At 46.9% G+C, this 17,499-nt stretch overlaps 1 protein-coding gene across 8 annotated transcripts in view; it reads left to right on the top strand.

Moving 5' to 3' along the window:
• The window catches only part of Dido1 (death inducer-obliterator 1), a 51,059-nt gene that overhangs the window by 8,849 nt on the left and 24,711 nt on the right, over nt 1-17,499 (top strand). For 4 of the 8 annotated variants that reach the window (XM_027954316.2, XM_071609075.1, XM_071609076.1 and 1 more), the window contains 6 exons: nt 9,368-9,581; nt 10,490-10,597; nt 11,224-12,058; nt 12,931-13,252; nt 15,077-15,289; nt 16,177-16,390. In XM_027954316.2, the coding sequence (XP_027810117.2) occupies nt 11,226-12,058; nt 12,931-13,252; nt 15,077-15,289; nt 16,177-16,390 (1,582 nt within the window). In that variant the 5' untranslated portion in view covers nt 9,368-9,581; nt 10,490-10,597; nt 11,224-11,225. Of the gene's footprint in view, nt 1-682; nt 768-9,367; nt 9,582-10,489; nt 10,598-11,223; nt 12,059-12,930; nt 13,253-15,076; nt 15,290-16,176; nt 16,786-17,499 lie in introns of those variants that run through there. The other 4 variants (XM_071609078.1, XM_071609077.1, XM_027954317.2 and 1 more) reach the window with 2 other exon arrangements.

The following is a 17,499-nucleotide window of genomic DNA, read 5'->3' as shown; positions in this document are numbered from 1 at the left end:
TGTGTACCTGCCAAGACTTGCATGGCTGTTCATAGCGAGGTAGAGGCAGGGGGCTTGCTCAAGGCAAGTGACCAGTGCGCCCACTCCTGAGACACTTAGGGATAGAAATGATGGGGTATAAGTAGTTAGCAGTGAGCGAAATGAAGGAAAGCCAGGTGGAAAGTTGAACACCCGCAAGACCTCAATGCCTTATCCACAGTAAACGTCCGCTGGTCCACCCCCAACCCTGGGGGCGCACACGCCCAGGCACTGCGTGCTGGCATCGAGTGGGGCGCGGTTCGGGTCCGGGGGAAAACGCGTCGGCAGCACACCCCTTGGTGCTCCAGGGTGGGAAGTGCGGCCTGCGGAAGGGAACACTGGACCTTTCCTGATCCTCTCTTCCCCGCTGCTGACGCAGGCGCCACGGAGCACCGGTCCCTGCTGGCCCCAAGTGTTGAGGAGTGAAGTGCAGCCCCGAGGCTGCGGGCTCCTTGCTCAGGCAGTCCCGGGGGGCTGCCACCTAGGGTCCGGAACCCCAGGCCGAGACACGGAAGCAATCATTAGCAAAACTGCGCAGACCCCGAGGGCGCGCCGGAGAGCAGCGCGGGGCGGGGCATGGCGTGGCTGCGCGGCCGGCCGCTCTACCCGCTCGGCGTCTCGGTGGCCGGCCTCCCCGCCCGCCGCGCGGGGGCGCCGCTCTGCCCCGCCGCGTCTCGCCGGCCCCCGCCCGTCGCGCGCGCCAGCCCCGCCGCGACGCAGAAAATGGCCGCGGGAGTCTGGCGGCCGCGGTGAGTGCTCCGGGGCGCGGCGAAGGGACGGGCGCCGCGCGGGCCGCACTCGGGAGCAGGGCGGAGCCGGCCCTGCGGGGCGCCGCTGCAGCCGAGAAGATGGCGGTCGGTCTCGGCCCTGGCGCGGCACCCCAAGGGGCGGCGGCGCGATTAGCTGAATCACGGGCGGCGCGGGCCGTGCTGGGCGAGGCCGCGCCGCGGGCGCCCGGGCAGTGGTGGCGGCCGGGCGGCCTTGCAGGCCGCAGGGGGTAGGTGCCAGGTGCTTCCCGGTGGGCGGCGCTCACCGGACGCCTGCCGCTGCCCCGGGGTCCCCGGGCCGGCGGGCGCCCGAGTCCGTTAGGAAGGCGTCCGCGCACAGGACTCCCTCCTGAGTCTCTGGTTGAAGCGGCGGAGGCCGGCCGGTGTCCGAGGCTAAGGTTAATCAGGCACCGGAGTGTGTGCTACCAGCCGGCCGCAGCGGGCCAGCCTCAGGAGGAGGGTCCGAGCGCCAAGTCGGAGCGAGCCCGCCGGGCCCAGGGCACATGCTTGCTTCTCCCCGTCTGTTGCCCGGCTCTGTTCCGTCCTCTTGATTAGTAAATTTGAGGATTAGTTAATAGGGGAAGTTAAATTGGTAGTCGCACTTATTTTTTAAGAATTCTCTAGCTGTGACTATCAAACTTATCAGTAGGTGGTAATTGTGTTGTGTGGCAATTTATAAGGCAGACATTTTCTCCCAAAGCATCAAACTTAGGTACTCCGGATTGTTTTTCATATGCTGATAGGCTAACTACCACTTAAATATCTCTATTTTCCCCCCACTTGTAGCTTTTTAATATTCAGTGAATGATATGCTAAACATGTTGTATTTGTTTCATTTTATCGCAGAAATAGCGAGTACTATCAGACAACCAGCCAATCCCTTCTCATTTTTTTTAATTAACTTTAAAAATTTATTTTAATTAGGTATATATGACAGCAAGATGCATTTTGATTCATTGTACACAATTGCAGCGCAACTTTTCATTTCTCTGGTTGCTCATGATGTAGAGTCACACCCTATGTGCATATTTTTATAAAAAGGTGAATCACCACACATACATTTATAAAAAGGTAAAGTAGCTGCCCCTGTAGTCCCAGCTAAGGAGAGGCTAAGGTGGGAGGGTCCTTCTATCCCACCAATTCTAGACTGGACTGGGCAACTTAGCCAGACCCTGTCTCAGAAAGGGTAGGGGTGGCATAAGTCAGTTTTTTCCAAAATAAAATTGGATTTTGTGTGATTTGGTTACAAAGATAACATACATACAGAAAATGTAAACAATATGTGAAAATAAAACCAGAAAGGAGCCGCATACTATAGCTATGACCTGTTGGTGATCATGGATGTGTGTGGGTGGCCAAGGGTGTTCAGAGAATGTGGTTGCTGCCTGGGCTGGTTGTCCCTGCTGTTGCACTCCCGAGTTGTGAAACTCCCATGGCACTGAATCCTAGGACTCTTGATTTTTTTAATTTAGGAGTTAAACACCCTCTGGGTGTTTCATGATTTTTTCACTCTAGTTATCTTATGATAAATGTTAGTTTGTGTTCAGTTTGTCATCTCTTGGGAAAACCTAACCAGTGCATGCCCTTGTGAGTTCTCTTTGTCAAAGGGAAAGTGGCCCCCCTCTCTGTGAGAACAGGGATGACGCCTTGTCCCCTTGTGCCCAGCACATAGGAGGTTTTGGTAAATACTTGAAGAAACTTAACCTTAGAGAGCTTGTTTTGCAAACCCTCACCAACACTTGTGCTGTCCTTTTGATGGGAGACGTTGGCCATTTGTTGCACACTTGCCAAATGCAGTACTGATATGGTGCTTGATATGGTATTGGTTCAGAAAACTTTTTGGAAAGCATCTGCATTGTCCCCATTTCACACATGGGGAAGTGTGGCCCACTGCCAGAGGTTGTGCTTTCAGCTAGAACTAAGGTCTGGGGGCCTGCTTCTTCACTCATGGGCTGTTCCTTGAGCTCCCACTCCACACATGTCTGGGTTGGGGAGAGTCTTGCTGTGGTGCTGGGCACTGGAGACTGTTGGCAGCAGGGGCAAGACCAGGAACTTGAATTCTATACCAAGAGGGCCATTCTCTTGAGAAGTACTAAGATCCTTGCCAAGTAGGTCCTGGCCATGGACTCTGGATTTGTTAGATTGTAACGTTATTAAATTTTTTTTTAAAGTTATAAATCTTTTTCTTTTGTACTACAGAGCTGTCATATCAGATACACCAGGCAGACCCCCATCAACACAATTAAAAGTACACAAAATCAGTAAAAATTACTTGAAGGAAACAGCAGGCCCCATAGTATTTTCTCTTTTACAGCACTTCTCAAGTAGTAAAATAGCCTTTCTGGTTCTCTGTCACCCGTGCGGTAAATACAGGAAGTTGCTTCTTAGGCTTGACTCTCAAATTCAGCACTTCATGGATCTGTAAAGTTGGTACAGGAAATCTAATCATGCCAGAAATCCTTTGCAACCTTATGCCTCCACCCTCATCCCGCAACAAGTAATTAGGTATTGGCCTTCCGCAGCCCCATGGAGGGGAAGGAAGAGTCCAGCCTTCAGCACAGTCCATTTCTGGTGTTAGTTTCCAAGGTCCCTAGTGCTGTGGCCTGAGACTGATGCTTCCCTCAGATGCAGCTCCACCTCACAGAGCAGATGTGGGGAGGGAAGTCTTGCCTGAATTTAGGTGGCAGCCATCCAGTGCCCTTGCAGTGAGCCATCACTGGAAACTGTGAGAGGAATCTGAAAAACTCAAATATTGCAGCAGTTTTATCATTGTCCTTGGAGTCCTGACAGAATGGATAGGGCACAGATGTCTCTGGGCCCCTTCAAGTCTTGTCCATGGAGGTCTGTGCCCCACACCAGCCACTCTCAGATGAACCCAGGATGTCTTCATACTCCTAAAAAAGGCCCTGAAGACTGCAGCAGTTCTTGTTTAGACTATGTATGATGATGCCAGAAAAGAGACATTTAATTTTTTAACTCATTTTAAAACTTAGGATGATAAGCCTTTGTAGTCTTTAACATAAATAGCATTTTAGGGGAACTGCTTCCCAAGTCCTTTAATGGGAAAGGTGACATTTATGCTTTTGTAAATCTGTTTGGTTGACAGCAGCTTAAGCTTCGGATTACTGTCCACACCCTCTTGTGAGTGATGGTAGACAGGGCACATAATGTCTTAGTATTGTGCAAATGGCTTAGATTTGGGGAGTCACCAGCCACCTCCTGAGAGTTAACTTTTGGAGATCCTGTTATTGTTGGGAAGTAAGAGTGTAAAATACAGTTGGCTGTAAACATCTGAAGTGCATTACCTTCAAGAAGGTAGGCAGTGTCTTTGAAGTATGCTCATGGGCTCAACCAATTTCTTGCTTTTTGGAAAAAGTGTGGAGTAAGTCTGAGGTGTGTCTCAGGCCCAGGGTGGGACCAGGATTCCTGCTGTGGCCTTTTCTGGACACTGCTGCCTGGAGCACACCTTCATGTGTGCACTTACTGTGGGTGTGCCTGTGGATCCTATTAGAGCCGTGCAAAGTGGAGGGTCTGGATAAGGGCTGGTCCTGAGTGTTGGGAGGACAGTGGCCAGTGGAGAGGAAGATCCTGTGATCAGAGTTGCAAGAGCCACAGATCCAGAGTCTCTGGAGCCCTTGCATTAGCCTGCAGAACTGTCCTGGAAACGCCCACAGGAGGATCCATTGTGTGCATTAAAGTTTGGGTGGTTGACTCAAGACGCATTATCAATACCAGATTTCCTGATGAACCTCAGAACCTGTATACTGCAGTGACCCCTGAGGCTTGGTTGTGACCTTTCATTAAGAGCAACATTCACCTGGTACTGGGACTGGGTGTCTCTGGAACAGTGTGGAAGAGACAAGAGGGGAGCCCAGACAAATGGCCACTTAGGAGACTCTGTAGCCTTCCAATGAATAGAAAGCAGTGAGACCCTCGCATTTTTCTCTTTGCCTTGACAGCTTACTGGCTGTTTCTGGTTCCTGGCAATCACTTGGATGCTTAAAATTCCCACCTGAGTTGCCACTGAGGTCTCAAGACTTTGCTTGCACCAGAAACCAGAAAAGAGGGGATCCTGGGGCAGGGGCCTGGCCTAGGCATCAGTCTTCAAGCCTTTTTCTCTTGGTTTCCCTTGTGGACCCAAACCTGGACTGAGCAAATGATGGACAAGCATAACCTTTGCTGCTGCAAACTTGGGGCCCCAGAAGAAGAAAGCCGAAGAGCAGGCTCTGGGCAGGTATCCTATGGACTGTAAGCAGATGCTACTGAGGCAAGAGGACATGAAGCTTTTGCGTTTCTGAAATTTCTAGACATGTCTGTATGAGTTGACGATTCCATTAGTAAAAACTGAGTTGCAGCTGGGTGCAGTGACACAGGCCTATAATCTCAGCTACTCAGGAGGATCACAACGGGGAGGCCAGCCTGGGTACCTTGGTGACCCTTTCTCAGAATAAAAAGGGCTGGGGGTGCTGGGGATGTAGCTCAGTTGGTAGAGTGCTTGCTTCACATGTACAAGGCCCTGGGTTCAATCCCCAGCACCACAAAAGGGGTGGGGGCTGCTGTGGATGTGCTCAGCGATAAAGTGCCCCTGCGATCAATCCCTAGTACCACAAGCAACACTGAGTTGTAGAAGAGCCCTTTCTTAGGTGACTTTCTTTTTGTTTTTAATAAAGAACTTAAAGCTAATATATTCTCAATCCCTCTTCTTCCACGTTACAAAGGATTGCTGACACAATAGACCCTTAATAGAAATTATAAGTAAGTGAACTTTGGCCTAATCTGCCACAGTTAACAAGTTCTGACTAGAATACAAAATAATGAGGTTTTGTTAATAGCATTGAGTGTGATTTCTGGCTAACAGGATAGAATTGCTTCAAAATTAAAATTGTTAATTTGAGTATTGTTTTAGGGGAAAATGAAGTTTGAAAAACATGTTTTGCCACCAAACGGGGCAAAATTTATACTTGTATATTATCTTTTTGTCTAGAATGAATATAAGTTCATCATGGTTGTGTATCTTATTTTAAGGTGTCTTAGCAATTGATCACCAAGAAGGTATTCTCAAGTGTGTGGAACTAGATACTTGTAAACGGGCTTGCTTTCCTTATTCACTTAAAGCAGAGTTAGAATAGCAACAGTTGCACATTTAGATGTACAGGGGTTTTATTTGTTTATTTTTAAATTTTTTAGATATTTATTTTTTAGTTGTAATTGGACATAATACCTTTGTTTACTTTTATGTGGTGCTGAGGATTGAACTCAGGGCCCTGACGTGCTAGGCAAGCACTCTGTCACTGAGCCACAACCCTGTACAGGGGTTTTAAAGTCATGCATTACTATTAATACTTAAGCTTATTTTTTTGTAATAATATAAAAATAAAATTTTGAGAGGGTGTTTTTAGTTCTTAAGAAATTTGCTCTGACAGCTAGCGTTTGGCCAAGTCAGGGAATCTGAAAGGGGTTGTGAGATCATTGCTGAGCCTTTGTGAAGGAAATGTTTGTGCATCATCAATGTGCTGTTACTGCTTTGCACATAACCCCGTGTGTTCTTAAACTAATAGAAGTGACATGTAGCTACATCCACATATGTTCCCGGATCTTTGGGGGTCCTCAGCCCTCCCTAGAGCTAAGGTCAAAACTTCCCACAATAATGATGAGCCTTTTCCTCCAAGTTGACATTTGGACCCATGTGCAAAGCTCCAATGTTTCTACCATGCACAGCACCTTTGAAGTATGCCAGTTTTCTTTAAGGGTGAATGTCCTTGATGAAGCAGTGAAAGTATCGATTTCATAAACTCAGCATCCAGCGTTCACCAGTTTATCCTTGCCTGTGACAAGAGGGCAAATGCACCTGCTGCGCCTCTGCATCCCCACAAGTGGGCTGAGTCCAGGAGCAGCTTTGGGGGCCTGGACTATGAGCTCAGCCAGCCAGGCAGACACAGGCAGCTGCCACACTGGGGTTTTGGCAGGTGTTTTCCCCAAATCCAATGATACGCGTCTCAAAGCAGTTAACAATATTTGTTGGTAAAGATAAAATTTGCACTTTTAAGAGAAAGTTTGTCTTCTGGAAAACTAAACTTTTGCCAATGTGAGCATGATCCCTACCTGACAGACTTCTAGGAGATGCCAGCTGACATTAACAAATGCATTTCTTTTATATCCTCTACCTGAAACTCATGCTAGTGTTTTCTAAGAAAACAGCTCCCCAATAAAAATGCGCTCAAGTGCAAGACAGACCAGCGGCTTTCAATGTAAAACAGTGAAACATTCGTTGATCTGGTTCCAGATTCCTGGTTGCAGCTACTTTTATGAAACTGCTACTTGTCCAGATTTTGTGTAGTGTCAAAGAACATCCACAATTAAGTGAAAAGATTGTTAAAACACTTCTCCATTTTCTAATGACAAACTGCATAAGGCAAGGCTTTCTTCAGGTATTTCAGCTAAAACTCTGCACAGTAAATAGAATGCAGAGCATATAAGTGTGTACTGGGAGGGCTGTGCAGGAAGACCACAGTTCTAGGCCAGCAGAGGCAATTTAGTAAGACCTGTCTCAAAAGGTGAAGAGGGCTGGGGGTGCAGCTCAGTGGAGAGCATGCCTGGGCTCCATCCTCAGCACTGTAAGAATGTTTTTTAAAAGTCCAGCTATCTTCTTAAAAGCCAGAGATTTGCAAAAACATAAAACACCATTCAACACTAATTTCTTTGTGATTGTTTTGGAAATAACATTACTTTTTCATTAATAAAGGTTTTTTTTTTTTTTAATATTTTTTAGTTGCTGATGGACCTTTATTTTATTTATTTGTATGGGATGCTGAGAATCAAACCCAGTGCCTCACACATGCTAGGCAAGCACACTACCACTGAGCCACTACCCCAGCCCCTCATTAATAAAGTTTTAATGTGTAATGGATTTATTTTTTTTTCAGTAAATGCCTAAAACTTTGGAAATATCAGTAAATAATCCCACATTAATAAATAAGCTCTTTGGAGTCATCAGCTGAGACCCAGCAATTTGGGAGCTATGCTGGAGCACAACCACACGGCCCACTCTTGGTAGCTCCCAACAGGCTCTTGTTAGCAGAACTGGTGAGGAATGTTGGCTGGCATAAACAGATTTAATGCCAATATTTCATAGCATCTTCCTATTACTGTTTAGTGTGAATGGAGCAGTTTTTAACTGAGGAAAAAAAATGTACTTAGAAATGTAGAAAGGTGATTGTAAATTCATTACATCGGTGTTCACCTGCAGTGTCCCTTTCTCACTTGGAGAGATGCCTAGTTTTCTCCTTTCTGGTAGGAAGTTGTCACTAGTATGTGCCTGCAGTTTTGTGGCCATATTTCCCATGTGCTGTGCTATACAGCTCTACACACTGCACAATAAGTCGCCATAGAAACTTAATACTTTTTTTAACTTTTACCTTAGGCAAGTGTTTTATTTTGTTTTCACTTTTGCCTTGATATATCTGTTTCTATCTTACAGGTTAACTGAACTTTTACATTTGGTTCTCTGTGTTGGTAAAATTGTAAAAACAGTTTGGATATAAAGTGATCAGGTCTTTCAAATGTCCTTTATTTACTTTTTTGGTGGGAGGGTTGAACTCAGGGGCACTCAACCACTGAGCCACACCCCTAGCCCTATTTTGTATATTATTTAGAAACAGGGTCTCACTGAGTTGCTTAGGGCCTCACCATTGCTGAGGCTGGGTTTGAACTTGCAATCCTCCTGCCTCAGCCTCCCAGGCTGCTGAGATTACAGGTGTGCGCTACCGCTCACAGCTTGTTTACTTTTATGTTTACTTATTTTTTATGGTACTGGGGGTTGAATCCAGGGCCTCGGGTGTACTAGGCAGGTGCTATGCCACTGAGCTGCACTCCAACCCTGAATTGAAGTTTCTTAAATGGTCTTTCATTCCTAAGAATATCTTGATGTCTTTGCCTTTGTAAATATTCATGTTTTCCTCTTGAGAAGTGGTTTCTGAACTCTTGAAGCCATCATTTGGAGGATGGGTTTCTCACACTAAAGGATGGGAGGAGAACTGTGGCTGTGATGGTGTCATGTGAATAGAGGGTCAAGTGTCACTGTCCCTTTAAAGGAGGTAGAATGTTTGTCCTTTGTTCTGGGTCACCAGGGAGACCACAGTTAGAGGGAAGGCAGTTGGATCCAGGCGGAGGAGGAGGTAAGATGTGGGCTCTGCTCTCAGAGCAGGCTCTGGGCCACAGGGAGGAAAGGCAGCTCTTGAGGGTCTGTCTAGAACAGCATCTGAGTGAGTGCTGAGGTGATGGTTACCTGAAATGGACATGGAAGGCGTGATGTTTGTTTTTAATACTCATCCATAGACTTCTACTTTGAAGTTCAGTAAACAGAAACACTAGCCTTCTGACTTTCTTAGCTTTTTTAATTAAATAATACAGCTTTAATATTGGGGATCTTGAATAATTAACAATTTTGTAGTTCAGCCTCTCCACTTTTTGATCACATAACAAGATAACTTGGAAAGTTTGGTGTCTGCTTGTTTCTTAATTACTAATATGTTGTTTAGTTACAGTTACTGAAGAGCTATAACCTGTACTGTACTTTCCTCTAGGAGTGTACTTCGGTAGCCATCTCTTGACCGTCTGGATTGTTGAAAATTCGAATTCTCTATAGAGAGCGAGCGAGCGAGCAGTGACCAGGCTGTGGCCTGGCGAGGCCTGGCGAGGCCTGGCGAGGCCTGGCCATCCACTAGACCAAGTGTCTTTGCTGGCCAGGACTTGCGTCACATTCAGGATTTCAGAGAAAAAAAGTCTTCACTGGGGCAGGTAAAGCATCAACCATATTAAACAGTACCAACAAAATGTTCACTTAATAAGTTTATATTTCTTATTTGCAAAGTGCTCTTGTCTGTAAAGAGATGTAATGTACCATTTGTATTTATTTGAAACATTCTAGAATTTATCCCAAGGTTTTTAGGTGAATATTTAAGCATCTGTTGAGAATTTAATACAGCGTTTCTCTACTTTTGTGTTCTTAGTGAGAGTATGCTTTTATATTGTATGTTCTCTGATAAGAGCCAAATTTTGTAGAGGAGAATTCTTCCTGCAGAGAGCCATCCCCTTAGAGGCAGGCACCAGAGTGTCTCATGCCCCAAGTGAGTTTCCTGGGGTCCCAGGGGGAAGGCTTCTTGGGGAAGGCTGGTACTGGCCCCTCAAACTGCTTTTTGAGTAAAAATTCCAAGAACTCTATGGAAATTAGGACCCAGCCTTTCTAAAAATCAGGTTTGCTATACCCTGGGTGCTAGGTGTGGCTCAGTGGTGGGCTGCCTGTTTAGTGGCTTAAAGAGTGCTTGCTGATTGGTGCTCAGGGCACTAGGTTTGATCGTTAAAACTTGGTACAAACTTGTTGGTTTTTGTAAGCAGGAAATTGTTCTTAAAAAATGTTGTGATGAGAATGAACAGGCAGTTACAGTCAGCATGGTGCCCACTCAGCAGGTCCTCCTGAGGCATCCTCAGGAGTTTGTGCTCTGACTTGGAATTGCAGTTGGCACCTGATGGGAGAGTTGTGTTCCTGGGCAGTTGGGGTCACCTCGGGTGACCAAGGAGTGGTGTGGGTCAGGGTTGCAGAGTGGTGCAGTCCCTGTGAGGCAGTGTCCATAGCTGAGGGACTACATCTGTTAAGAAGAAAAAGGTTGCTGGTGATTTTCAAATTTTGTATATTTTGCATTTTTTAGGGTCTTCATTTTATACCAGTCCTAGGATGGAGCATGGCATAAATTCAGAGTTGTCATTTAAACTTAAATGTGATTAAAACCTGGACAAATTGGAAAATAATTCTCAAGGTATATTCTGTCTTTTTCTAAGTGTTGTCATGTGTGTGTCATCCCCCCATCCTGTGCTAGACAAGTGCTGTACCACTGAACTACACCCCAGCCCTGTTTTTCCAGTTTTGTCATTTTTAAACAAAAATAAAAATTCCGCAAGCATCCATGGGGATGACCCAAGCTAAGGCTCAGGAGCCCAGGATAGACCTGGACAGAAGTGTCACAGTATTGTGTACCCTGTGTCTAGCCAGACTCCATGCAAAGTGCCATGGGACTGGTACACTTCTGGGCACCAGCTGAGTGTCTCTGGACTTCACTGTTCCTGCCAAGTCCTTGTATCCTGTGGGGGCTTCTTGCTCATGGTTTCCTGCCCTGTGTGAAGCTGTGTCTTAAGTGGTAAAGAGCAGTCACACATTCACTCTATTACCCAGATTTTCTTATACTAAGCATTTGCTCTGCGGCTTAATCTTCACAAATCCCAAGTTGTCCTCATGACTCCCGGGACACTGGTCAGAAGCAGGCAGTGTGTGTACAGCTCTGCCTTTGTGAGCAGCCACTTGCCCTGTTCCACTGCTCCTGCTGGTGCACGCCCCTGTATGTGAACCTGGGCTGTTGGTCACAGTATGATTCTCTCTCATCACTAGATATGGATGATAAAGGGGACCCAGGCAATGAAGATGCGCCGAAGGCTATCAAACCCACCAGCAAAGAATTCAGGAAAACCTGGGGGTTTCGGAGAACCACCATTGCAAAGCGTGAGGGCACAGGAGATGCCGAGGTGGATCCTGCTGAGCAACAGCCACAGCAGCACAACCTCTCCCTGCGCCGCAGTGGGAGGCAGCCGAAGCGCACCGAGCGGGTAGAAGAGTTCCTTACCACAGTCCGTCGCCGAGGAAGAAGGAATGTGCCTGTGTCCCTGGAGGATTCCAGTGAGCCAGCCTCCTGTCCAGTCACAGATGTGGAGACCACCTCAGAAGGGAGCGTCGAGAGCAGCTCTGAGGTGAAGGGTGGCCCTACACCTGGTTCCACAGGGGCAAAGAAGCGCCCTGCCTCTTCTGAAAAGGCAAAAGAAGGCGATGATGAGGATGATACCTCGGACAGCGACAGCGATGGCCTCACTTTGAAAGAACTTCAGAATCGCCTTCGGAGAAAGCGTGAACAGGAACCAGTGGAGAGGCCTCCAAGAGGCATCCAGAACCGCCTGCGGAAGAAACGTCGGGAGGAGGCCCCTACAGAAACCGTGGACGTGCAGGCCGGCAGTGCTGGCGAGGACACGCCTTCCTGCAAGCAGGAGCCTGACACTGGTCAGACTGCTGTGTCCCAGGCAGCGAAAGATGAGAGAGAGAGTCAATCTGAGGGGACAGCGGCTCAGAGGACTCTAGATGAAGACCCAGGAGACCTGGGCAGGCCTAAGCCTGAGTGTGAGGGTTATGACCCCAACGCACTGTACTGCATCTGTCGCCAGCCTCACAACAACAGGTGGGTCCCAGAGCGCAGCAGGGGTGGCCATGAGTTGACAACAGCATATGGGCCAGGAGCTGTGGGCCTTCAGGACGCACCAGGGGTGGGAACAGCAGGGGATCTGCCATGTGTTGACATCAGAGTGTTGGAAAGATGAGTGAGTCTGATCAAGTCACTGTGAAAAGAACCAACAGAGGCAGTGGGGAGGGGCTACCCAGAGCTCCCTCTCAGCCCTGGCTGCTGTGGAGACTATAAGTGCACCCAGTGTGGGCCTGTGCTGGGTGGTGGTAAGGTGTCCCTGTGGCCTAGTTGGGAATAAAGGTGCTGCTGTCATGTAGAGATCACCCTGAAGCCTCTAGTTTACTCTTTAAAAGCTACAGTCAAGCCAGGCACGATGGCACACACCTCTAATCCCAGTGGCTCAGGAGGCTGAGACAAGAGGATCACAAGTTCAAAGCCAGCCTCAGAAAAAGCAAGGTGCTAAGCAACTCAATGAGACCTTGTCTAAGTAAAATACAAAATTGGGGCTGGGGATGTGGCTCAGTGGCTGAGTGCCCCTGAATTCGATCCCTAGTAAATGCCTGCGCACCCCCCCCCCCCCGGCCCCCAAAAAAGGCTATAGTTAAAGGCAGGAGGATCACAAGTTCAAAGCCAGCCTCAGTAGCTTAGCAAGACCCAAAATAAAAAGGGCTGTGGATATAGCTCAGTGGTTAAGTGCCCTTGGGTTCAAACCCTGGTACCCCCCAAAAAAAGTTCTAGACAAAAGGAAAAAACCAAACTATTTGCACTCTTTTAAAAATAATAGGACATTAAAGCCAGTTTGACCTCGCAATATATCAGAAAGTACATCACTGACTTCCAGTGATTGATGCCATGTCCTGTCCTTTCAGGTTTATGATCTGCTGTGACCGATGTGAGGAGTGGTTCCATGGCGACTGTGTGGGCATTTCTGAGGCTCGAGGGCGACTCCTTGAAAGGAATGGGGAGGATTACATCTGCCCGAACTGCACCATTCTGCAAGTGCAGGATGAAACAAATTCTGACGCCGCAGAAGAGCCAGAAGCCAGATGTGGACCTGGAAGTGTGGATGGCATGGACTGCACAAGTATAGGGACAATAGAGCAGAAGTCTAGTGAAGACCAGGGCATAAAGGGTAGAATTGAGAAGGCTGCAAATCCCAGTGGCAAGAAAAAACTCAAGATATTCCAGCCTGTAAGTATGTCTCTCCAGGGAAACAGGAGGGCTTGACCTTACAGATGACAGACTTGCTGGGGGCAGAAACACCGAGAACTGGGACGGTGTCTTTCCTTGGGAATAAGTTAGGGTCTTCCTGGGCCCTAACAGGAAAGCACTCTACTTCTGTTTGTACCTTGGGTTGTCTCAAGGATGTCCTTTTTTCCTTTAAAAAATACCCTATCTACTTTCTGGTACTGACTTTTTAAAATTTAACCTTTCTTGGGGCTGGGGTTGTGGCTCAGTGGTAGAGCGCTTATCTAGCATTCATGAGGCACTGGGTTCCATCCTCAGCACCACATAAAGTAAAATAAAGATATTGTGTCCACCTAAACTAAAATATAAATTAAAAAAAAAAAAAATAGCCTTTCTTGCTGGACACTGGTGCATGCATATCATCCCAGGAACTTAGCATCACCTGTCTCAAAATGAAAAGGGCTCCGGAGATGTAGCTTAGTGGTAGAGCACCCTGGGTTCAGTCCCCAGTACTTTCACCTTCCAAATTAATCTTTCTTTATGTATCTTGATGACACGCCTTAGCACTTTTGTCCCAGTGAGTGTGGCACACTCGGGTTCATCTCTGTCTGCCTGGCTTGATGCCCCTGGGGCCATAACACTGTTGGCCTCTGCTGCTGAGAGCTGTCTCCTGTGCTCACAAGGCTCTATTCTGTTTCCCACGAGGGGTGCAGCTCAGCACCTTTTAAAATCTGGATCTCTTGGGTGGTCCTGCAGAGGGTTGAGATTGCTATGTGTGGAAGCATCTCAATATTTTCACACTGTGTTGTCTCTAAGTTGAGAGTATGTGAGGACTAGGCCATTTAGATCAGCGTGTGGCTGATCTAAAGTGTTGAGGAAATGCGGGAAAATAGGACATTAACTGTTAACACATAGTTGGATCATCAATAAGCCCATGTTTGACATGAAACTTATGAATGGAAGACAAAGCAATTATGTTAAATATTTGAGAAGTAAGATCTTTCTAAAGTGAACATGATGTGCCTGTGGTGAATCTGGTCTTGACAGTCACGTGTGCTTCAGGGGTTTGGAGCAGGGCAGCCATGGGTGCCTCTGGTGGTGTCTTCAGTCCCTCTTTCTTTCTTTCTTTTCAGATTTTTTTTTTTTTTTAATATTTTTTAGTTCTAGACGGATGCATTGTCTTTATTTTGTTTATTCATTTTTATGTGGTGCTGAGGATCGAACCCAGCGCCTCACGTGGGCAAGGCAAGCGCTCTGCCACTGAGCTACAGCCCCAGCCCCTTCATTTCCTCTTTCTGCATGAAGTCATCCTATAGGTCACCACGAGCTCCACTTCCTTCTTGCACTAATGCTAGCAGTTTCCAGGCATCAGAGACTGTCGTGCCTGGCATATTAAAGAAATTATAGTTTATCTAAATTCAGGTTTAGTTGGGTTTCCTGTATTTGCCAGCCTTACTCTCACGTCATAGCCTAGGGTCAACCCCCTCTCAAAACAGCAGCTTACCCCAAAAGCACTCCTGAAGTCTTCTCTTCAGGAGAGGCCCATTCTCCTTGTTCAGCCTCAAGGGTAAGGAAGACTAAAGATAAGCATGTGTGCTAGGGGTCCCACAGAGTCCTGCCCACCACAGGCTTGAAGAAGAGCTGACATGCAAATGCCTCACTTGGTACTTTATAAAAGTAAAAATGAATTTTTGTTCATATCAAAAATATTGTTTGCATCTCTCAATTAAAAATAGTGACCTTGGCACTTTGTAATGCTATTACAAAGTGCTGTAACCGCTGGCATTGGCGTGTATTTCATCTGAAGTCACCTGTCTCATTCTGCAGGTTGTAGAGGCTCCAGGTGCCTCAAGATGCATCGGCCCTGGGTGCTCCAATGTGGCGCAGCCTGACTCAGTGTATTGCAGTAATGACTGCATTCTCAAACATGCGGCAGCTACTATGAAATTTCTAAGTTCAGGTAAAGAACAAAAACCAAAACCTAAGGAAAAGGTCAAGATGAAGCCAGAAAAGCTCAGTCTTCCAAAATGTAGTCTTCAGGTAAGCAGACCAAGATCACCCTTGGAACCCTTGAAGCAAAAGTGTGTGTACATGCTTTCCCATGGACTTGGGAGCATAGGGCATGGTGGGTATCTGTGCAGTGCGGATTGTGTCCCATTTGCTTCTGTTGTCCTCTCTTGGCTGAGGGCTGGTTTGCATGGATACAGTAGCATAAATTCAGGCAGCTGGCTGCTGTGGAGAACCTCAGGTCTCAGAATGCAAACCAGTCTTGCCAAAGCCAGTAGTCAAGAGTGTACAGAGTCAACTCAGCGGCTAGGAATGGGGCAGGCTCTGGGCAAGGTTCTGTGTCTCATTTAAGGCATTGAGTGGTTCCGTTTCTATTCTCTCTGACTTGAGAAGAAGCGGGGATTACCTTTGAATGCTTGCTTATTAGCCTTTAGATGATTTCTAAAGCTGGTAGTTTTGAATCCTGGAGCTGCCAAAGAAGCAATGACTGCTGTACCCAGAGGATGTCAGAACTGAAAGTGCCGGGACCCTGCCAGTTTTCCGTCTCCAGGCTGTAGCAGAGAACATAGAAATGCCATTTGTTCTCTGCATTCTTTCCACCTTGTATTGGCTTATTTCAGTGGCTCATTTGAGGGGTTCATTCTTCTGTCATTTTGGAACTTCATGCCTCAACAGTTCCAACAGGGACCCTTCTGTCAACATAAACAGTCGAAACCCAAGTGCTCCGTGGGGATGCTGAGGGTCTGCTAGGCATATAGACATAGCCACACTGAGCAAATGTGGCATATAAGCCTGGGTGGGCAAGGGGTCTTAGGGTGACTCAAGAAGGAGATGGTGATATGACCTTCTTTGCCCAGTGAAACAAAACAAAGGTGTCATTTTTGGTCTCCTTAATGATTTGAGTTTCACTGATTGTCCAGGCAGGGATTAAAATCTCTTCTATGCACAAGAGACCAGCTCCAGAGAAGAAGGAGAATCTGGCCAAGAAGATGATGGTGGCTCCTTCAAGGAGCGAAGCCCTGGGGAAGGAGACCCCCTGCGAGAGCAGCACTCCATCCTGGGCAAGTGACCACAACTACAATGCAGTGAAGCCAGAGAAGACGGTTGCTCTCTCGCCACCGCTGTTGTGTAAATGTACGTATCACCCAGGGGCTGGCCTCCCAGCCCCCAGGACTAGGAACCGCAGCTGTGTTTTAGTGCTGATGGTAGGCACCGGCTCACCGTCATGTCAAGGACACCTCTGGACCAGGTGTCCATACCTAGCCTATGGGACTTCCTCTCAGTGTTCTCCAAAGAGCTGTATGAGCCTCACTGCTCAGTGTCTCACTTTGGGGGTGCAGTTCTTTAATTTTTTGCTTTATTATCAGGCTCTGGTAAGTATTGTATTATCTCCAGCAAAATCAAGTTGTATATCAATGCACTGCCCCGACTCCCAGTTCACCACTGTCCCATCAGCTTTATCAGAGCCCTGCATAAAACTTGAGTTTTTCCACATTACCTTCTGCATATAAAATCACTTCCGTTTTGTATGCTGTGACATCTCTTTCTCTAAACGTTGATCTGGTGGACAGGCTAAATAGGATTTTTAGTAGTTAGCGTTTTTGTCTAGACAGATGTTTTGCTCATGTCCAGTTCACATAACTACATATCTGTATAAATCATAAATCCACGTCCAGATTTTGAAGGCCATTTGCTGCTGCTGAGCAGACCCCACGGTAAGTGAACGTGGTGTCCTTCACACTCAGAGCAATGTCCTCACAATGGGACAGTTGTGGGCTGGTGTCACAGGGTGGCGACTTTTTGACTCTCAAGTGTTTGCCCCAGATTTCAGATCAGTTGAAATGAAGATGCTTCAAGTAGACCTTTGGAACCTCAGATTAGATCATGCACCTTGCACTCATTCTTGTCTCAGCCTCACTCAAAAGCTAAGTCTCAGACATTTAAATTAGATCCATATAGATCCATATAAATTAGATCCATATAAAATTTTTCAATTCAGTTTTCATCATGCCTTCTCTGCATTTTGTGCCTTTGTAAAAGCACTGAAAGGTGAAATATCTCTGAATTGCAAGAGCAGAGATGTGTGGTGCTTTCCCTTTCAGTCTGCTTTCAGTGCCCCCCTGAGTTGAGGGCACCTTGCAGGAAGTGCTAGATCTCAGGTGGCTAAGAAAATGAGAAGGTAAAAGGGCAAGGAAATGGAATCACGGGTAAATTGAGTTCACCAGCTGGTGCATTATGATGGA

This window comes from Marmota flaviventris, chromosome 2 (genome assembly GCF_047511675.1).
Source record: "Marmota flaviventris isolate mMarFla1 chromosome 2, mMarFla1.hap1, whole genome shotgun sequence".
Lineage (NCBI taxonomy): Eukaryota > Metazoa > Chordata > Mammalia > Rodentia > Sciuridae > Marmota > Marmota flaviventris.
This window is presented reverse-complemented; position numbering and strand designations above follow the sequence as displayed.